This window comes from Lampris incognitus, chromosome 16, assembly GCF_029633865.1.
Source record: "Lampris incognitus isolate fLamInc1 chromosome 16, fLamInc1.hap2, whole genome shotgun sequence".
In the NCBI taxonomy this organism is placed as follows: Eukaryota; Metazoa; Chordata; class Actinopteri; order Lampriformes; family Lampridae; genus Lampris; species Lampris incognitus.
The window spans coordinates 21485942-21509345 of NC_079226.1; the positions used below are offsets into that span (position 1 = coordinate 21485942).

At 42.7% G+C, this 23404-nt stretch overlaps 1 protein-coding gene across 1 annotated transcript in view; it reads left to right on the plus strand.

Annotated features, from left to right (window-relative positions):
- Positions 1–23404, plus strand: part of tdrd9 (tudor domain containing 9) — a 121302-nt gene that overhangs the window by 34670 nt on the left and 63228 nt on the right. Inside the window, exons 12-20 of the mRNA XM_056295382.1 lie at positions 2280–2402; positions 4367–4447; positions 4537–4701; positions 4802–4893; positions 5011–5133; positions 6388–6472; positions 6550–6607; positions 7372–7476; positions 7590–7687. Coding sequence (XP_056151357.1) covers positions 2280–2402; positions 4367–4447; positions 4537–4701; positions 4802–4893; positions 5011–5133; positions 6388–6472; positions 6550–6607; positions 7372–7476; positions 7590–7687 — 930 coding nt within the window. The remainder of the gene's footprint in view (positions 1–2279; positions 2403–4366; positions 4448–4536; positions 4702–4801; positions 4894–5010; positions 5134–6387; positions 6473–6549; positions 6608–7371; positions 7477–7589; positions 7688–23404) is intronic.

The following is a 23404-nucleotide window of genomic DNA, read 5'->3' on the forward strand; positions in this document are numbered from 1 at the left end:
TCTATCGCTCTGGCTCTATGAATGTTGCATTGGCGCGAGTCAAGCAGCAGCCCCTGGCAGAGTGGATGACGTAGAATGCATTCTATGATTTGCACGAACAGGCGATTGACTGCCCTATCGTGAGGTGCCGCAAGAACATAAGCCTTCTGTAGTTTTGCCATTCACACGTTTTTATTAAATTATTCAAACGACAAAGTAACGTCTAGATACTCATAATTAATGACTTTGCAAATAACACCTATTTCGAAGTTTACTTTGACATTTTTTTTCACTGTCCCGTAATTGTCCCAGACAAAATATATTTGTGTCCCAGTAGGATTTTTTATGGTCCCCGGGACATCGGGACATCATTAATTTCGAGCCCTGCTGCTAACCATCCCTCTAATAAATTGGCAACAATTTTGAACTTTGACCTAAGTCTTGTTTGCCAATCCACTTGTAATCTTGTTTTCAACAATTGTTATGTAATAGATTTATCTGTCCATTATTACTTAGATTTATTGAATTTAACAGCAGCTATTTCTAGCACTAGATTTAACAATGATAACTGAAAATAATGAATTAAATGTATGTAGTGATTAATCACTGCATTAATTAGTTGAAATGAATTAACTACATTAAATAATTAGAATAAATGTGCTGTTAATGAAAGGGAAATACAATTTTTACAAAACTGTGGATCACTTGATGATCCATGCACTTTAAACTTGGTGAAAACTTGTGGATCATTTCCTATTTTTTTCTCCCTGTCACAGTTTTAGTTTAGGGAGTTGTTCCTTATCCGATGCGTGGGTCTAAGGACAGGATGTTGTGTTGCTGTAAAGCCCCTAAGGCAAATTTGTGATATTGGGTGATACAGATAAAATTGACTTGACTTGGTGAAACATGGGGGGTGAGAGTCAACATCTTTGTTGGTAATGCAGAAAGCTATGTAGCGAGTTGGTTGGCCATCTTAAGTGCTGCTCAGCTGTAAACAGACTACATACATGCGGGTAGTCATGGGTTAAAACGCATTTCAACCATGCAGCTGAAAAAAATATTTCTCACTTAAAAACATGTGATATCACAAAGCCAAACTTGTTTAATTTGTGTTTTAACAGAGCAGTGTGATAACCAGATGATTTTTACTTGATTTGCACACTGACTTCTGCTTTTGAGCCCCAGGTTGGTTGCGTAGTGCTTGTCATCATTGAAGCCACATTGTGCCATGTCTTTCAAATGTTTACCAGTGAGCGCACTTTCTGCTGGCTTGTTCCAAGCAGCTCCATGGCCAAATGTTGTACAAGATAACACTATAATTCCCTTTTACCAATTTGAAAATGAAATTCATTATCAAAAGAATTTCTGAAATCAGTTTTGTTTATTGTAATTATTAGTTGTCGCTGCCCTAGTCTTTGATTTACTTGAAATTATAAAGGAATTTATTAATTTTACTCCGTCTGCAAAACAATTTACAAATTTTTCTAAAAAGTACAATGCAAATAATTTTATTATTGTTATGAAAGTTGTCCATCTGCCTCAGATGAGGTGCATGTTGCTACAGTAATTTAAAAAGGCTGCACAGTGCAGTGGCTTCAGTACAGAGCAGAATCGTAGATGGATTAACCAGCTTTAAAATGAACTTGGCATTATCCTCTCTGTGACCTTCCCCTTTTTCAGCGTGATCATGAGAGCTGCTTTTATCCTGTTGTCTCTGTTTTCCCCAAGGGGGGTGAGTGGAATGGATATCACATTCACCTGTCCCACTTTCACTACCTCTCATATTTGTCTGTCTGTTTAGGAAAGTCGTAAGGGGAGTGACGCTATGTCCCCGGAAAATAGAGAGGAGAACTAGAGTGTTTCCCCTGTGGATGGGTGGGTGGATGAGGAGGGAAGTGGATGTTGGAACAGGTCACTTGTGTTCTGTCTGAGAGTTGACTGTGGCGACTCGCACTGAGTTGGCAGACAGCATTTGTGTAGATGTGGCAACTGATGTCATTGTCATAGGTTGCAACCTAAAACCAATGTAGAAAATGCATCCTGCAGCATGACTTGGCTCTGCCTTTTTTTTCCTCTTTGCTTTATCACAAAAGCTTTTTTTTAAGTCTGCTCCATGTTTCAGCCATCACACTTTTTAGTATATTAATGTTAAAAAGGAATAATAGGTTGCAGATTCACCACTGAAACTAATCCCATTTTTATTTTTTATATCAAGGAGAAGGATTAAGGGCATTTGTATTCTTGGTGTATATGTGTAGTTGTCAGCTTCTTAGCAATCAAGTTGTCGACTTTTGTTTCAGGTCGGGTTGGAGAAGATGGCCACAGAACACACCCGCCTAATCTACATGACTACAGGGGTGTTGCTTCAGAAACTGGTTGGAGTCAGGACCCTCACTGAGTTCACCCACATCTTTGTAGATGAGGTGACAAAAATACCAGTCAGCGTAAAAAGCATACTTTAAAGTTACGATTAACTTTAAAGTGCATCTCCTGTCATGGTGTCATTATGGGCTGGTTAGATGAAAATGACTATTAGGTAGAATATTACATCTCTGTTTTCCGCATGGTCAATATGTTGTCAATATTAGATTACCTCCAACACATTGTTTTCTCTTCTCTGATCTTATTTTTCACCTATTTATTGCCATTTGAATTAACCAAATTACAAGTTATATTTAAAGTTTCATTTGATTTTACCTATGCAGCAGCTCTTGAAAACCTACTCTTAAATTAGCCACTTTTTTAATCTGTGTCTGCTGAGGAGTAAGTTTCACTTGAACATTGGGGGGGGGCACATTTAGCAGGGGGTCCTCCCCCTGGAAATTTTGAGCATCACACATTTAATTTCCTACATTCTGGTGAATTTGTATGCACCAATTTGCTCTTTTTCTACATCAAGTTATTGTGGAAATGTCTTATTTATGTAAAAGAAAAACAACTTTCAGATAGGCTAGCCTATAGTGACACAAAAAGGAAAATAATGAAGTAGATTGTATGTCAAATATTTATTCTCCTTCAGCTATTGTTCACAAACAGTTGGATTCACAAAAATAACAATACTTCACTTTGTATTTAACATAAAGACTAGTCTAATAATCACTATACAATGTCTGTTCTAAAAAAGGAAAATAAGAAAAAATTGTTAATAATCTGTTTCTCTTGCCATATCAGAAAAAAGGTAAGTGCTTCCTTTTGAACCATCTAGACCTCTCTGGTCATCTGGCACAGGTTTGCTTTCTGTCCCCAGACATTGCTACTAGGGCCGGCCTGCTCACTGTCCTCTGTTTCCTTAATACAACAGCTCATAGCCTACATGTTAAACTCACCATCAGTAGGCCTTATACAGAGCATCCATACCATACAGTGTCCTCAGCTTATGTCATAGTCTACCATTTAATATCATCATCACTACAGCTGATAGTGACCTCAAGGTGATCATTATGGGTCCAGCAGCATGAAATAACTTTTTAATAGTAACTAAATCTAAATAGTTCACCATTTGAACAAATCAAAACATTCACAATTTGAACAATTAAAGTTGTCTTAGCTTGTGTGACAACCACAGAAAATAGCGTAACAGGAAAAATAATCTGTAAACTTAAACTAGTAACCGTTAGCTGTTAGTAGAACTAGCTAGGTTCTTCTAGGTAATTCTCTCATCTTACTCTCTTTTTTGCACCAAAAAAGCACCGGATATCTTCTGTTACTTTCCTCTTGCTCATGTTGACTCTGTGAATGAAAGTAGTAGATGCATTTGAACTAATACAATACCCTTGGCACAAATTGGTTTGTAGATGTACCTATTATGTTATCTCATGTGCCTGAAATTATCAGTTCAAGTTCATTTAAGCTAATATAAACGTCTAGGGGCTACTGTTGGCAAGCGCTAGCTAGCTAGCTAGCTAGTTCGTGAGGGGGTCTGAACTGATAACCCCAAACACAAGTTATAAACTAGATAAGGCTATAATTCATCCGGAAATACGTAAGAAAATCTAACTCAGAAACCCCAAAGGTAAGAAAGGGTGGTGTACTGGGTTAGACAAGCAAGCTGGCTAGCTACGTTACTTACACTTGCTTACACGATCATTCATGCTCCGGGTTGTCAGGAGCAACTGCAAGACAGCAACGAGGTCGGTAGTCCCAGTGGCAAGGTTAAAATGGTATGGTCCAAGCATAGGGGTGTATGAAATCGTTGGAAAACAAGTATGAATGACATTTTAAGTAGTTCGCCTGTCTGTGTTGTTATTTTACCTTTTTTGGCAAGGGAGTTAACATTATCATTCATGATATATTTTTTGGGGGGGACAAATTCACCTCTTCTAAATATTGAGGGGGACATGTCCCCCCTGCCCCCCCCATAAGTTACGCCTGTACGTGTCTGTCCTAGATCCATGAGCGGACTGAGGAGATGGACTTGTTGCTGCTGGTTCTGAAAAAGCTTCTCCGTACCAACTCACGCTACGTCAAGGTACTCTTGAGTTCAGAATTTACCTCAAACCTCTCTAGCCTGCATCTGGCCAACTACGTAGCTAATCACAATTTATGTCTTTTCCTCAGATTATCCTTATGTCAGCCACCATAAACTGCAGAGAGTTTGCTGAGTACTTTGGCACTCTGATTCGTGGCCAGATGAACCCAGCTTATGTGTTTGAAATGGAGGGGTCACCCTACGCCATTGAGCAGTTTTACCTTGATGACCTAATCAACAAAATGCCGTATGAGGTTAGAAGATGGGAACACATTAACTGTTAGCCTCTACATTATGTAGACCAGTAGATGGGTATTTAGTGTATGTGTATGTTGTTAATGGGTCTATGTTCAGCTTTCAAAGGACCCTTGCATCTCAGAGGATTTATACAATGTTGCCATCAGCCTCATACAGAGCTTCGATGAGATGGAGGCCAAAGACCACAAGTAAAGATTCTTCTTGCTTTACACAGTATCTCTGCAGGATTTACCACTTATCTGATTCAGCAACAACATGAATGTCTGCCTTTTGTCTGCTATGTGTTTTACGTTTTTGTATGTCAGCAGCAAGGCAGAGAAAGATGGCAGCCTGACTTTACCAAACAGAGGTAGCGTGCTGGTTTTCCTTCCTGGTATGTACGAGATATGCCATATGCAAGAGGCCTTGGCTAAGCTGGCTCGCAAAAGGTGCACTATAAATTCTTGGGATTTTCATTTAATTAGTGTGCATTAAAGATTGGAATGATTAATTTTATATGTCTACCAGGAATCTATTGATATGGACAACCTCTTTGTCATTATTTGAATTGGACATACACACTGTTCCAGAAAATGCTGAGTGCATAGCACGTTTTAGCTGTTTCGTATTTTTAGCACCGGTTTTATTACTTTTTAAACCTTTTATCATGTTCCTTGGTCAGCTGTCGCTGGTCTCGAGTGTCTGTGTGTGCCTGAATGCGTGTAGTGAAATTAAAACTGACTGACTTAATTCAAAATGATTCACAAAGAACACAAGAAAACAAACGGCATTTGGTCACATTTTAATCAGATTTCTCAGGATGGAGTGAAATGTAAACGTAACACAACGGAGTTAACATACAGCCACAGCACTGGAGTGTTGCTACATCATGTCAAATAAAAAACTTCCGACAGTTACTTCATCAATGCATAATATTGTTGAAGTCTTCTATTGAAGGAAAGCCAACATATTTTTTTCCCCTCTCGCTTAAAGAAAAAAAAGTATGCGTGTTAAATTACTGGGAATAAGCCTACTTGAATTCTTTGTTGTTACTTAAATGTAACATGTGAGCGTCCGGGTAGCATAGCAGTCTATTCCGTTGCCTACCATCACGGGGATCGCTGGTTCAAATCCTCATGTTGCCTGCGGCTTGGTTGGGCATCCCTACAGACACAATTGGCTGTGTCTGCGGGTGGGAAGCTGGATGTGGGTATGTGTCCTGGTCGCTGCCCTAGTACCTCCTCTGGTCGGTTGGGGCGCTTGTTTGGGGGGGGGGGGGAACTGGGGAGAATAGCATGATCCTCCCATGCGGTTTGTCCCCCTGGCGAAACTCCTCACTGTCAGGTGAAAAGAAGCGGCTGGAGACTCCACATGTATTGGATGAGGCATGTGGTTGTCTGCAGCCCTCCTTGGATCGGCAGAGGGGGGGTGGAGTAGCGACCGGGACAGCTTGGAAAATATGGTAATTGGCCAAGTACAATTGGGGAGAAAAAGAGGGGTAAAAAAGAACCTTACTAGGCCCGTTTATCTTCTCAATGCTCTTGTTTGTTTTGAAATTATCCATAGCTGGGTATAAACTGGTCGGGCATTTTTCCTCAATTTGCACTCCACCCCACCTTATTGTTTAAATGGTTAAACATGTTTTCTTTGCACGGTTTTAACGTTTTTTTGAATTTTCCCTGCACTGTGCACTTATTCCTCAGATTGCAAGTCTTTTGTCTTCACTCAACCGTGACTCTGGAAGAGCAGAATGGTGTGTTTCTGGCTGCTTTCCCTGGTTACAGGAAGGTAAGCACCCTTTAATTAACAGTGCAAAGCTTCTGTTTTCTGTACCTTGTGCACTGATGATCTCTTTATCTTCACAGATCATCCTCTCCACCAACATTGCTGAGAGCTCTGTTACTGTTCCTGATGTCAATTATGGTAACTGTTTTCAACCTTCTAAATGATTTCCAAAACGGGATGTGGGTTGTCAAACAGATAGGCAAAATGAGGAGATGAGAGCAAGACATGATATGAACAATAAAGCTATGATAATTCATACCAACAAACCTAAGGGGTATTTAACAAGGTAGTCAACTTTTAGGAAGATTAGGCTGGATCATCGTCCTGCTTCATGAAACCTGTGTTGTTGTTTTTTTTTATTATTTTTTTTTTATTGCTAATGTTAGCTAGGTAACATTCACTCTTGATTACTGTCATTAGTACAGTGTGGTATAGAATCTTCATCAAGACATCAAGCCAGGATCTTTGACTCTGCTTCTTGAAGATCTGACTATTCTGCCTCTTGGTCCAACTCTGGATGAATGTGATAGGGCTGTGTGTTAAGATACAATATTTGATAAATGCACTGTGGCTATATAGAATATGTAAGCAGTGTTTACAGTGGACACGTATTCTCTGCTAGTGGAGTTTTTTTTTTTTTTTTTTTTTTTTTGCTGTCAACATATTAATCGAAGGTTGTTATGGAAAAAAAGACACCCACACTTCTCAAGAAAGGGGGACATCACTTGTGCATACAATCATTTAGTGGAAACTCAGTTAAAAGTGTCTTACTGATTTATTACACATTTGAGGTGCTCTCCAAACAGTTTTTGAATGAATTGGAATGAGTCATTACTTTGTCCTTGTGCTAGCTTTTAAGGTGACCTTTGGTAAAATGTCTTGGTGTTTATTTGTGGTTGCAGTGATTGACTTTTGCCTGGCTCGTCGCTTGGTCTATGACCAAGAGACAAATTACCAGTTCCTCTGCCTCACATGGGCATCCAAGAACAACTGCAATCAACGAAAAGGTACTATAATCCTGACAGTGCAGAACATACCCCGAGAGGCCCAAGGTTGTATCTTGAGCAAAATTACATCTATTCACCTCTTTTTTTCTCTCTCTCCCTCTAACGTCTGGCAGGTAGGGTAGGACGTATGTCAAAGGGCTACTGTTACCGGTTAGTTACCAAGCTGTTCTGGAGGAATGACATCCCAGAATACATGATTCCGGATATGCTGGTGAGAGAGTATGCCGACTGTCAGAGATTTTCCAGATGAAGCGCTTATTGTATTTAACACTAGAATGACCAAGGCGGTCTTTATGACCGTTTAATAAGTTTAATAACTTTGAGGAGGAAAAAAAAAAGAAGATAAAGACCTGCCACTCCCTGAATGCTCTGAGAATTGCATATATTTGCATTAAAATTAGTTTTAGATCAATCACACAAAAAAAGTTAGGATAAGCTCTACCTAAAATGACCATCTACTACTACTACTTTCGGCTGCTCCCGTTAGGGGTCGCCACAGCGGATCATCCGTTTCCATTTCTTCCTGTCTTCTGCGTCTTCTTCTGTCACACCAGCCACCTGCATGTCTTCCCTCACCACATCCATAAACCTCCTCTTTGGCCTTCCTCTTCTCCTCTTCCCTGGCAGCTCCATATTCAGCATCCTTCTCCCAATATACTCAGCATCTCTCCTCCACACATGTCCAAGCCATCTCAATCTTGCCTCTCTTGCTTTGTCTCCAAACCGTCCAACCTGAGCGGTCCCTCTAATATAATCGTTCCTAATCCTGTCCTCCTTCGTTACTCCCAGTGAAAATCTTAGCATCTTCAACTCTGCCACCTCCAGCTCCGCCTGCTGTCTTTTCGTCAGTGCCACTGTCTCCAAACCATATAACATAGCTGGTCTCACAACCATCTTGTAAACTTTCCCTCTAACTCTTGCTGAGACCCTTCTGTCGCAAATCACTCCTGACACACTTCTCCACCCACTCCAACCTGCCTGCACTCTCTTTTTCACCTCTCTACTGCACTCCCCGTTACTTTGGACAGTTGACCCCAAGTATTTAAACTCAAATGCCTTTGTCACCTCCACTCCTTGCATCCTGACCATTCCACTGTCCTCTCTCTCATTCACGCATAGGTATTCCGTCTTGCTCCTACTGACTTTCATTCCTCTTCTCTCCAGTGCATACCTCCACCTCTCCAGGCTCTCCTCAACCTGCACCCTACTCTCACTACAGATCACAATGTCATCCGCGAACATCATCGTTCATGGAGACTCCTGCCTGATCTTGTCCGTCAACCTGTCCATCACCATTGCAAACAAGAAAGGGCTAAGAGCCGGTCCTTGATGTAATCCCACCTCCACCTTGAACCCATCTGTAATTCCAACCGCACACCTCACCATTGTCACACTTCCCTCATACGTATCCTGCACTACTCCTACATACTTCTCTGCAACTCCTGACTTCCTCATACAATACCACACCTCCTCTCTCGGCACTCTGTCATAAGCGTTCTCTAAATCTACAAAGACACAATGCAACTCTTTCTGGCCTTCTCTATACTTCTCAATCAACATTCTCAAAGCAAACATCGCATCTGTGGTGCTCTTTCGTGGCATGAAACCATACTGCTGCTCGCTGATCGTCACCTCTCCTCTTAACCTAGCTTCTATTACTCTTTCCAGAATCTTCATGCTGTGGCTGATCAACTTTATACCTCTGTAGTTGTTACAGTTCTGCACATCGCCCTTGTTCTCGAAAATCGGTACCAGTATGCTTCTTCTCCACTCCTCAGGCATCCTCTCACTTTCCAGGATTGTGTTAAACAATCTAGTTAAAAACTCCACTGCCATCTCTCCTAAACATCTCCATGCCTCCACAGGTATGTCATCAGGACCAACTGCCTTTCCACTCTTCATCCTCTTCATAGCTGCCCTCACTTCCTCCTTGTTAATCCACTGAACTTCCTGATTCACTATCCCTACATCATCCAACCTTCTCTCTCTCTCATTTTCTTCATTCATCAGCCCCTCAAAGTATTCCTTCCACCTTCTTAGCACACTCTCCTCGCTTGTCAGCACATTTCCATCTCTATCCTTGATCGCCCTAACTTGCTGCACATCCTTTGCAGCTTGGTCCCTCTGTCTAGCCAATCGGTACAAGTCCTTTTCTCCTTCCTTAGTGTCTAATCTGTCATACAACTCACCATACGCCTTTTCCTTTGCCTTTGCCACCTCTCTTTGCTTTACGCTGCATCTCCTTGTACTCCTGTCTACTTTCTTCATCTCTCTTACTATCCCACTTCTTTGCCAACCTTTTCCTCTGTATAATTTGCTGTACTTCCTCATTCCACCACCAAGTCTCCTTGTCTTCCTTCCTCTGTCCTGATGACACACCAAGTACCTTCCTAGCTGTCTCCCTCACTATTTCTGCAGTGGTTGTCCAGCCATCTGGCAACTCTTCACTACCACCCAGTGCCTGTCTTAACTCCTGCCTGAACTCCACACAACAGTCTTCCTTCTTCAACTTCCACCGTTTGATCTTCGGCTGTGTCTTCACTCGCTTCCTCTTCTTGGTCTCCAAAGTCATCCTACAGACCACCATCCGAAGCTGCCTAGCTATGTTCTCCCCTGTCACCACCTTGCAGTCTCCAATCCCTTTTAGATGGCGCCTTCTACATAAGATATAGTCCACCTGTGTGCACTTTCTTCCACTCTTATACGCCCCCCTTTGTTCCTCCCTCTTCTTGAAATATGTATTCACCACAGCCATTTCCATCCTTTTCGCAAAATCGACCACCATCTGTCCTTCCACATTTCTCTTCTTGACTCCATACCTCCTCATCACCTCTGTTCCCTTCACCAACATGTCCATTGAAGTCCGCTCCAATCACCACTCTCTCCTCCTTGGGTACCCTCTCCACCATGTCGTCCAACTCACTCCAGAATTCTTCTTTTTCATCCATCTCACACCCAACTTGCGGGGCATATGCGCTGATAACATTCAGCAATAAACCTTCAATTTCCAGCTTCATACTCATCACTCTGTCTGACACTCTCTTCACCTCCAGCACGCTCTTGACATACTCTTCCTTCAGAATTACCCCTACCCCATTACTCCTCCCATTCACACCATGGTAGAAGAGTTTGAACTCACCTCCGATACTCCTGGCCTTACTCCCCTTCCACCTGGTCTCTTGCACACACAGTATGCCTACCTTTCTTCTTTCCATCATGTCAGCCAGCTCTCTCCCTTTACCAGTCATAGTGCCAACATTCAAAGTTCCAACTCTCACCTCCACATGCCTACCCTTCCTCCTCTCTAGCTGCCTCTGGACATGCTTTCCCCTCTCCTTCTCCTTCGCCCAACAGTAGCATAGTTTCCACCGACACCCTGCTGGTTAACAGTACCGGTGGCGGTCGTTGGTAACCCGGGCCTCGACCGATCCGGTATGTAAGTCTTATTTATGATCCGCATGTTTGATTCGGCAAAGATTTTACGCCGGATGCCCTTCCTGACGCAACCCTCCCCATTTGTCCGGGCTTGGGACCGGCACTAAGGATGCACTGGCTTGTGCATCCTCAGTGGCTAGGTTCTACCTAAAATGACCATAGGTGATCAAAATGATCGCTGGTTTGTAAACTCTATTCTGAGTTCAAGATAAATACCAAGTTGAGATATTAATACATTGCATATGTTAGTATGTCTGATAGGAAATGACTGACACCAAAATTAACATTTTAACAAATATAATACTATTTTTAAACAATTTAAACTTCAGAAAGACGTAGTCAAACTTGAATACTACTACTACTTTCGGCTGATCCTGTTAGGAGTCGCCACAACAGCGGATCATCCATTTCCATATCTTCCTGTCCTCTGCGTCTTCCTCTGTCACACCAGTCACTGCATGTCCTCCCTCACCACATCCATAAACCTCGTCTTTGGCCTTCCTCGTTTCCTTTTCCCTGGCAACTCCATATTCAGCATCCTTCTCCCAATATACCCAGCATCTTTCCTCCACACATGTTCAAGCCATCTCAATCTTGCCTGTCTCACTTCGTCTCAAAACCGTCCAACCTGAGCTGTCCCTCTAATATACTCGTTCCTAATCCTGTCCTTCTTTGTCACTCCCAGTGAAAATCTTAGTATCTTCAACTCTGCCACCTCCAGCTCCGCCTCCTGTTTTTTCGTCAGTGCCACTGTCTCCAAACCATATAACATAGCTGGTCTCACAATGTAACTTGCTGGTACCCTTCTGTTGCAAATCACTCCTGACACTCTTCTCCACTCATTCCACCCTGCCTGCACTCTTTTCTTCACCTCTTCTGCGCTCCCCGTTACTTTGGACAGTTGACCCCAAGTATTTAAACTCATATGCATTCGTCACCTCTACTCCTTGCATCCTCACCATTCCACTGTCCTCCCTCTCATTCATGCATAGGTATTCCGTCTTGCTCTTACTGACTTTCATTCCTCTTCTCTCCAGTGCATACCTGCGCCTTTCCAGGCTCTCCTGAACCTGCACCCTACTCTTGCTACAGATCACAATGTCATCTGCAAACATCATAGTCCACGGAGACTCCTGCCTGATCTCATCCACCAACCTGTCCATCACCATTGCAAACAAGAAAGGGCCCAGAACCGATCCTTTATGTAATCCCCACGTCCACCTTGAACCCATCCGACATTCCAGCCGCACACCTCACCATTTTCACACTTCCCTCATACATATCCTGCACCACTCCTACATACTTCTCTGCAACTCCCGACGTCCTCATACAATACCACACCTCCTCTCTCGGCACCCTGTCATATGCTTTCTTTAAATCCACAAAGACACAATGTAACTCCTTCTGGCCTTCTGTATACTTCTCCATCAACATTCTCAAAGCAAGTATTGCAATACTTCCCAGTCAACATTCTCAAAGCAAACATTGCATCTGTAGTGCTCTTTCATGGCATGAAACCATACTGCTGCTCGCTAATCGTCACCTCTTTTAACCTAGCTTCTATTACTCTTTCCCATATCTTCATGCTGTGGCTGATCAACTTTATACCTCTGTAGTTGCTACAGTTCTGCACATCACCCTTATTTTTCAAAATCAATACCAGTATGCTTGTTCTCTACTCCTCAGGTATCCTCTCACTTTCCAAGATTGTGTTAAACAGTCTAGTTAAAAACTCTACTGCCATCTCTCCTAAACATCTCCATGTGTCCACAGGTATGTCATCAGGACCAACTGCCTTTCCACTCTTCATCCTTTTCATAGCTGCTCTCAGTCCCTCCTTACTAATCACCGCAGTTCCTGATTCACTGTCCCCCACATCATCCAACCTTCTCTTGCTCTCATTTTCTTCTTTCATCAGCCCCTCAAAATACTCTGTCCACCTTCTCAGCACACCCTCCTCGCTCGTCAGCACATTTCCATCTCTCTCCTTGATCGCCCTAACCTGCTGCACATTCTTCTCAGCTCAGTCCCTCTGTCTAGCCAATCTGTACAAGTCCTTTTCTCCTTCCTTAGTGTGTAACCTCTCATACAACTCACCATACGCCTTTTCCTTTGTCTTTGCCACCTCTCTTCGCTTTACACTGCATCTCCTTTATACTCCTGTCTACTTTCTTCATCTCTCTGATTATCCCACTTCTTCTTTGCCAACCTGTTCCTCTGTATACTTTGTTGTACTTTCTCATTCCACCACCAAGTCTCCTTGTCTTCCTTCCTCTTTCCTGATGACACACCAAGTGCCTTCCTAGCTGTCTCCCTCACTGTTTCTGCAGTGCTTGTCCAGCCATCCGGGAACTCTTCACTACCACCCAGTGCCCGTCTTAACTCCTCCCTGAACTCCACACAACAGTCTTCCTTCTTCAACTTCCACCGTTTGATCTTAGGCCCTGCCTTTACTCGCTTCCTCTTCTTGGTCTCCAAAGTCATCCTACAGACCACCATCTGATGCTGCCTAGCTATGTTCCCCTCTGTCACCACCTTGCAGTCTCCAATCCCTTTTCAGATCGCACCTTCTACATAAGATATAGTCCACCTGTGTGCACTTTCCTCCACTCAGGTACGTCACCCTGTGTTCCTCCCTCTTCTTGAGATGTTTTCACCACAGCCATTTCCATCCTTTTCAGAAAATCTGCCAACATCTATCCTTCTATGTTTCTTTCCTTGACACAATACCTACCCATCACCTCCTCATCGCCTCTGTTCCCTTCACCAACATGCCCATTGAAATCCGCTCCAATCACCACTCTCTCCTCCTTCGTTACACTCACCACCACTTCATCCAACTCACTCCAGAATGGTCAAACTTGAATAGCAAAATTGAAAAAGTGGCAATATTACCGGAAAAACAAAATGGAAAACACATTACTAATCTAACAAATGTAACAAGGCCTATGAAACGTGAAACGTAAAAAAAGAACTGAAAATAACCATTTAAACAGTCCTAAACACTGACCGGAACTTCTAGAACGACCATGGCGGTCATTTCGACCGTTTTGGATTTTCAGAGTTTGATAACTTTGTGTGGGGGGGGGGACACAGACTTGTAAACACAACATCCATTGCACGTTGTCTATCTTGGGAGAGATCCCTCCTCTGTTGCTCTCCCTGAGGTTTCTTCCTATTTTTTCTCCCTTTTAAAGGGTTTTTTTCTTTTTTTAGGGAGTTCCTTATCCGATGCGAGGGTCTAAGGACAAGATGTTGTTTTGCTGTAAAGCCCCTTGAAGCAAATTTGTGATATTGGGCTATACAAATAAAATTGACTTGACCTGCTGTTCCCCGAATGCTCCTAAAACTGCATATATTTGTATTAAAATTAGTTTTAGATCAGTTGCGCAAAAAAAGAAAAAAAAGTTATTATAAGATCTACCTAAAACGACCATGGGGGGTCAAAATAATCATGTGTAAGGGCGCCCAGGTAGCATAGTGGTCTATTCCGTTGCCTACCAACATGGGGATCGCCAGTTCAACTCCCGTTGTTACCTCTGGCTTGGTCAGGTGTCCCTACAGACAATTGGCCGTGTCCGCGGGTGGGAAGCTGGACGTGGGTATGTTTCCTGGTTGCTACGCTAGCCCCTCCTCTGGTTGGTTGGGGCATCTATTCGGGGAGGAGGGGGAACTGGGGGGAGAAACTCATCACTGTCAGGTGAAAAGAAGCGGCTGGCAACTCCACATGTATCGGGGGAGGCATGTGGTAGTCTGCAGCCCTCCCTGGATTGGCAGAGGGGGCAGAGCAGCGACTGATGGCTCGAAAGAGTGGGGTAATTGACCACGCGTGGGATGACCACGCGTAATTTGCATATCATCGTGCATGTCATGCCACGTGTGTTGTTCGCATCATTTCCTTCGTAACATTGTTCTTTTTTCTTTTTTTTTACATTTCGTGTTTTATAGGCCTTGTTACGTTTGTGAGATTAGCAATATGTGTTTTCCATTTTGTTTTTCAGGTAATTTTTCTTTGTTGTTGGTTTTTTTTTTTTTTTTTTTTTACTTTTTCAATTTTCAAGTTTTTTTGGAACAGGTTTACAAGACACACAGGGGGGGGGCATGTAAGAGTCCCCCCCCCCCCCCCCCCCAAGGCTCAAGGAGAGAAAAAAAAGACTATGCAGGGATTTCTTATTCCAATTCCACATAATAACCATGTTGTTGAAGACGATATAAAGTTATACACATATATCTATAAATCTTGTCGTTACAACCAGGTAAAAAAAAGTACATTCAATAAAAGGGAAAACCTTCAATAAAGTCTATGAAAGGACTCCAGGTCAAAGTAAAGTTTTGGCGGGTTTTACATATTTTATATCGGAGCTTTTCTAAAGGTAGAAAGGACAGCACCTCCCTTAACCACTGCAAAAATGATGGAGCTTTATTTGACTTCCTTTTAAAAAGAATAAGTCTGTGAGCTATGAAGCAAATGCTAGAGAATGTCCTGCAAAGTTGTGACTACAGTTAGGGGGTGGTATGCCAAAGATGGCTGTGTGAAAATCAGGGGTTATGGTCTGTTTACAGATATGTGAGAATACATTAAATATATGTACCCAATAACTGTTGAGAGAGGGGCATGCCCAGAACATATGTCTTACCGAGGCTGGAGTATGGCTGCACCTCGGACACCCGGGGTCTGGTGGGAAGGATTCTGGCAAGCTTGTCCCCTGAGTAGTGAAGACGGTAAAGCACATTAAATTGAATTAAACCATGTCGTATACACAATGAGGAAGTATGTATACGAGTTAAGCTGTCCCACCATGCCTCTTCAGAAAGCTCTAAACCCAAATCTCTCTCCCATGCAGTTTTTGTTTTTTCCCAGAATATCTGTTTTAATCCCTGTATCAGTCAGTACGTTTACATGACACTTAAAAAATCGAATTATTGCGTTAGTCCGACTAAAACCGGACTTTTAAAATGCATGTAAACATGTTAGCTCGACTGAAATCGAAGTTGTAATAGTCGGACTAACGCACCCAGATAATGCGATTTGAAGTCGATTTACTTCTGCATGTATACACCTTAGTCGGACTGGAGCTGGTCGAGGCGATCTGCGCACGTGCTAACTTTCTGCGCGCCAAGTTTTGACCTGGAAGTCGAACAGCGCAAACAGAAGAAGAGGGGGACACAAGAATAGGAAGCCAGTAACTGCAAACATGGCGAAAACATCGAGAGCTCATTTTTGGACGGATGAAGAGACGGAGTATATGCTTACTCAGTTGAAAGAGCTGAACATTTTAAAATGCATGGACGGGAGGAAGACAAGAAATGGCGACTTATTCAAAAAAGTAGCCGAGCAGATGGTCAGGGCGGGGTTTAAAAGGACGTGTGTGACGTAATAGGTCAACCGGTAATGGCCCAATACAAACAAGCTGAAAGAGTGCATATCGCCACCTATCGTAGCGGAGCCCACATGACTCCCTCAGTAAATCGATTTCCCTCCCACGCATGTACACTGGGACCAAAGTCAGTAGTCGGTCTAATGAACTAATCGAGCTATAACCATAGCTCGACTAAACTGTGCATGTAAACGTACTGAGTGTGTAAATTATGGAGACCCATTTTTTTCCCAAAGGGATCCATCTCTAGAATAACATCTAATTGGCTCCTGGGTGGTAGATACGGAAATGAGGGAAACACTTTCTTGGCATAACTATGGATTTGAAGGTATCTAAAAAAAATTAAAAAAGGGATCTGGGTATGTTCTGGTCTTTGGTAAGTGTTTCAAACGAGGTGAATGTTCCATCTTTAAATAGATCACAGAAAAACACCAGTCCATTTCTATGCCAATGTTGAAACACGTTATCTAACACAGATAATGAGAAGAATTGATTATTTGCTACTGGAAAAAGCCTGCTTTAATCCAAAATGCCTCCTAAACTGTAGCCATATCCTAAGTGAAGCTTTTAATCACCGGGTTTGTTATTTGTATGTTACGATTATGTGGTAGTGGAGAGGTGAATATCTGTAAAGGATTGGGTAAGAGTTCCATGTGAACCCAATCTCTGTACCCTGTTGATTCTTTTATGTAAATGCCCACTGTAAAAGTTTTACAATGTTCGCAGCCCAATAGTAACAAATAAAGTTAGGCAAGCCTAATCCCCTGTCTCCTTAGGGACCTCCAAGTATATTTTCTTCATCCTGGGGTTTGAATTGTTCCAGATGAAGGATGACAATCTATCTAATTGTTGAAAAGTTGTCTTAGGTGTGAATATGGGAGTCATTTGTAAAAAATAGAGAAATCTGGGTAAGACTGTCATTTTAACTATATATTAATGCGGCCCACTAATGAAATTGGTAGCGTTGACCACTTTTTAAAATCTTGTTTTGTTCGTTCTGTTAGTGTTTTAAAGTTATGGTTATATAACCTCCCCATTGTATGGGTGACTTTGATTCCTAAATATGTAAATACATTGTGTTCAAGTTTAAATGGAAAGCTAGAGTAGTCTCTGTCAGTGTGGTTAATCAGAAAAAACAAGCTCTTTGAATAATTTATCTTATAACCTGACAGGCGACCAAAGTTATCCAGGGTAAGTAATAGTCTTGATATGGATTCTGTTGGGTTGGATGTATATATACTGCTCAAAAAAATAAAGGGAACACCTAAAAACACAATATAGACCTCGATGAATGAAATATTTCAGCTGAAAATCTTTATTTATTAGACAGAGGAATGTGTTTAGAGCAAAATAACCTAAGAATGATCAATGGAAATCAAAATCATTAGCCCATTAAGGTCTGGATTCAGAATCATACTCAAAATCAAAGTGGAAAATGAGAACATAGGCTGATCCAACTTCTGTGGAAATTCTTCAAGACGATTCAAAATGAGGCTCAGTAGTGTGTGTGGCCTCCACGTGCCTGTATGCACTCCCTACAACGTCTGGGCATGCTCCTGATGAGACGACGGATGGTCTCCTGAGGGATCTCCTCCCAGACCTGGATCAGGGCATCGGTCAACTCCTGGACAGTCTGTGGTGCGACATCGCGTTGGCGGATGGTACGAGACATGATGTCCCAGAGCTGCTCGATTGGATTCAGGTCTGGGGAACGTGCAGGCCAGTCCATAGCATCAATGCCCTCGACATACAGGAACTGCTGACACACTCTGGCCACATGAGGACGAGCATTGTCATGCATGAGCAGGAACCCAGGGCCCACTGCACCAGCATATGGTCTGACAATGGGTCTGAGGATCTCATCCCGGTACCTAATGGCAGTCATGGTACCTCTGGCTAGCACGTAGAGGTCTGTGCGGCCCTCCAAGGATATGCCTCCCCAGACCATCACTGACCCACCGCCAAACCGGTCATGCTGGAGGATGTTGCAGGCAGCAGAACGTTCTCCACAGCGTCTCCAGACTCTCTCACGTCTGTCACATGTGTTCAGTGTGAACCTGCTCTCATCTGTGAAGAGCACAGGGCGCCAATGGCGAATCTGCCAACCAAGATGTTCTCTGGCAAAGGTCAATCGGGCTGCACGGTGTTGGGCTGTGAGCACAGGCCCCAATTGTGGACGTCGGGCCCTCATACCATCCTCATGCATTCTGTTTCTCACTGTTTGAGCAGAAACCTGCACATTAGTGGCCTGTTGAAGGTCGTTTTGTAGGGCTCCGGCAGTGCTCCTCCTGTTCCTCCTTGCACAAAGGACCAGATAGCGGTCCTGCTGCGGGGTTGTTGTCCTCCTGCGGCCCCCCCCACGTCTCCTGGTGTACTGGCCTGTCTCCTGGTACCTCCTCCATGCTCTGGACCCTGTGCTGGGAGACACATCAAATCTTCTTGCCACAGCACGCATTGATGTGCCATCCTGGATGAGCTGCACTACCTGAGCAACTTCTGTAGGTTGCAGATACCGCCTCATGCCACCTCTAGTGGTGAGGGCACTAGCAAAATGAAAAACTAACCAAAGATCGGCCAGAAAAGATGAGGACAGGCAAATGGTCTGTGGCCACCACCTGCAAATCCATTCCTTTTATAGGGGTTGTCTTGCAAATTGTCTAATTTCCACCTGGTGGAAATTAGACAATTTACCAACAGGTGAAATTGAGTCACAAATCAGTGTTGCTTCCTAACTGGACAGGTTGATATCTCAAAAGTGTGATTGACTTGGAGCTACATTGCATTGCTTATGTGTTCCCTTTTATTTTTTTGAGCAGTGTATATAACAACAGGTCATCTGCATAAAGTGATACCTTATGCAATTTACCGCCTCATGAGATACCTTTAATGCCATCTTCTGCCCTAAGAGCTATAGCAAGTGGCTCCATTGCCAAATTGAACAGGTAAGGAGAGAAGCTGCAGCCCTGGCCCCCTATGGAGTGAAAAATAATCAGAAATAATATTATTAATCCGCATTGCGGCTGTCGGTGAGCAATATAATATTTTAACCCATGCTAAGAATGATGAACCAAAGCCTAACCTTTCTAGAACAGCGAATAGATATTGCCATCTGATGCAGTCAAATGCCTTCTCGGCATCTAAAGAAATTATTGCTTCTGTCTGTTCTATGGAATGTGGTGTGTACAGTACATTAAATAGGTGGCACATGTTATAGAATGACTGCCTGCCTGATATAAAACCAGTTTGATCAGAGTTAACAACCATTGGGACTACAGTTTCAATACGGGTTGCCAAGATTTTTGTAAGGATTTTGTAGTTGCAATTCAACAAGCTTACAGGGCGATAGAAACCACACAGTAGGGGATCTTTGTCTTTTTTAAATAACACTGATATGATTGCTTGCATCATAGTTTGGAGTAATTTCATTTGGTTAAAAATTTCCTGATACAACAGGTTAAGTATCGGTGCCAGCGTGGTGGTAAATTCTTTATACATTTTAATTGCGAAATCATCTGGACCCAGTGCTTTGTTGCTCTGCATGGATTTAATTGCTTGTATCACTTACTCTGTTGATATCTCTGTCTATCTGTGCTCTGTACTCAAGGGCAATTTTTGGTATGGTCAGACCGTCTAAAAAAGTGAACATATGCGACAAGTTGCTGGGCAGTTTTGAACTATAAAGGGTAATATAAAATTGTTTAAACTGGTTATTGATGGTGTCAGGATTGGTAGTCTTTACCCCAGCTGCTGTGCAAATTTCAGGAATAGTGTTAGCGGCTGTGGACTGTCTAACCTGATGGGCTAATAGTTTTCCAGCTTTCTCTCCATGTTCATAAAATGTCTGTTTTGATTTAAAGAACAATTGTTCTGTTTGTTTAATGGAGAGATTGTCGAATACTGTTTTTCAATAATATTTTTTTCTTATAAAGCTCAGGTGTTGGGGAATCGGCATATGAACGGTCCACTTCCGCTGTACTATGGGACAGTTCTGTTAGACATTGTTTGTTTCTTTCTCTCATGTGCTGTGTATGAGATTATTTGTTCTCTAAGGTAGGCTTTGAGAGCCTCCCAAACAATGGTTAGTGGCTGAGTGGTTGAGTTTCATAAAGATATCTATCTGCTGGGAGAGAACATTTTTAAACAAGTCCCTGGACAGTAATAGAGGATCAAATCGCCAAGTGCGTTGGGGTTTAGGGTAGTCTAGGAAGCCTATATCTAGCTGTACAGGACTGTGATCCGAAATAACTACTATTATACTGGCTCCCCCTAACTATAGGAAGGACCCTACTGTCCAGGAGAAAAAAATCAATCCTTGAGTAAGAATGGTGCACTGGGGAAAAAAAAGGAGTGTTGTTTAGTAGTTGGATTGTTTCTTCTCCAGGGATCGAAAATAGAGTAGGATTCCACAAATGAATGGATAACCGCGCCTGCCTTCGAAATTTTACTATTAGGTCTTGGGTTTTATCTGTCCAAATATGGATGTAATGCACAATTAAAATCTACCCCCAATATCAGTTGGTAATTATTTAGGTTTGGGAGGGCTGCTATGAAACTAGAGAAAAAAAGTGGGTCATCCCAATTGGTCCATATACATTTGCTAGTGCTACAAGTGTACCATGCAGGTTACCCGTCACTATCACATGCCTTCCCCTGGGGTCAGAAAGAGTCAGCAGTGGAACAAATGGGGATACCCTTCCTGATCAAGATGGCCATGCCCCGCGTTCTATTCTCATTCCTCGAACAGAAAATTGGTCCTATCCAAGCTTTCTTTAGTTTTGTGTGTTCACTTGACTGAAGATGAGTTTCCTGTAAGAATATACATCAGCTCTCAAAGATTTTAAATGTACAAAAACCCTACTACGCTTTACTGGATTGTGAACTCCCTTTATATTCCAGCTCAAAAAACAAAGATAACCTATATTTTGAGCGTCAGACATTTTTTTCTAAAAATGAAAAGAGAAAAAACAAAAAGTCCCTGCCTACTAACTACAAAACGAAAACAGCCTTGAGAACCCAGGCTGATCTACTAATTCCCTAGAGATTGCATCCCCCATTTCTAGTATAACATGGCAAATAACCATAGAAAACCTAACAAGCTCTAACCAGGGCGAACAGTGGTCTTAAGATTATATTAAATTAAAAAGTATTTATATACTTAAGAACTATAGATCAACACCCATATCGGAAAATAAAATATATCAACACCCATATAACAGCAGTTATAATACAGTTCTTTTGTAGGTAAGTGACATTGACCTGGGTGTCGCCCTACAGTCTCTGGCAAGTCACCAAAGTACTGTTACAGGTCTCATAATAATTAGCATCCGTACACATATATACATGCACACTCACGATAATAATAATAAAACAGAAAAATAGCTTTGTAAATGGGCAGCAGGTATTAAATATTCATATTAAATGAAAAAGGCAACATTATCTGAGCGTCTCAAATTTCAAACTTCGAGTAAATAGATAAAGTTAAACTGTAATGTTACCCTGTCGTCTAGGTGTCTTAGCTAGTTACTTCCGCTAGTTGTTGGCACTTAGCAGCTAATATCAATTAACTACCAATACCAATTAGCCACAAATATATTCGAGTTTATCAATATCTAAATGTACATTGTCCTGAGGCTTTAGATTCTTCCTGATATAATCCATCGCCTTAGATGGGTCTTCGAACCGCTTTTCTTGGCTGGACGATGAACTGATACAAAGCACCGCCAGGAACAGGGCCCCAAACTTGATGCCCTGGCAGCTCCAGAGAAGGCCGCTCTCTTTTTCACCACCAGCGTGGTGTTATCCAGGAAGATGCTCACTCTCTTGCCGTGTGGGGTCAACGGAGCTGAACGGGCAGCTTTGCGGAAAACCTCCTCTCTCTCTGAGAAATAGTGAAACTTCACCACGATTATCCTGGGGGGTTCTCCTTTGTTGCGCAAAGTGCCGCAGGCTGCAGTGAGCCCCGGTCTAGGGTTGGGGTGAAGCTGAGGCCTAGTAACTCCTGCAGTAGTTTAGTGATGGTAATAGTAGGCTGCTGGCCTCCGCTGTTCTCGAATCCTCTTTTATCCCGACAATGCGTGCATTACACCGGCGTTGTCATACCTCCAGATCATTTACCTTCTGGCGTAGCATAGCAACTTCAGATTTTAGCTGGCCGATGTCGTCCTCCATATTCGTCATCTTGTCTGAGTATGTGTTCAGGCCATCCTCCACATCTTTCAGACGGGTCTCTTGTTTCACCATGCCGTCCTTTATAGAGTCTTATTTTTGCATTCAGATCCTCTGTGAATGAATCTATCCGTGCCAAGATCTTGCTCTCACTGCTCGCGATGGCAGCCATCACCCCAGATAGATCTGTAGACTCCTCGTCTGGGTCTTTCACAGAGCCCGAGGCTTTAGCGGCCTGGTCACTGCTAGATTTGTTTTTGCCCATCGTGTCTTCTAAATAATCGATATACAAGTACAGGGTTGTGAGTCCGGTGTGCTAGCGGTTCAGTATCGTGTGTTAAATCTAATTTATCTGTGTTTGATCTGAAAAGTTATAATATTAATGAAAAGTTCACCCTGATCAGGAGCCCAATATAAAGACGTCCTCACATGTTACTGCTCACCAGCCTTAGGTAATATTTCTAACATGTCTTTCATGCTTCTCTGGTGTGGGAAGATGGCGGTGCGGACTCGTGTTTGCGCCAGCCTCACCTAGTGCCATTTATGCAGTGTTTTTGTCTGTCTATGTTTGTCATCGTGTGAAGTTTTTTTTTTTTTTTTTTTTTTTTTGTCTCGGCTTATAGAGCTTGGTCTGCTGCATCCTGTGGACCCGAAGAGGAAACACCGAGGGCAGTCTGACAGGATGCAGAAGCGGGGCAGGCTACGCTAACTGCTAGCCCACAGCCCTGCCTTAGAGGAAACACCAAGGCGGTCTGGCAGCAGCCTCGCCTAGCATTGACTGTGCAGTGTTTTTTTATTTTATAAATTTATTTCTAGTTTTTCCCCTTATCCCACCCGATTAACCCAATGGCATATGGCCGGAACTCTTGTCGAATAACTCCCCTGGCTCACGTTTCCACAGGAAGGAGATAGTCGTTACACCAGCTTCCTTCAAACTCGTGTCGGCTGCT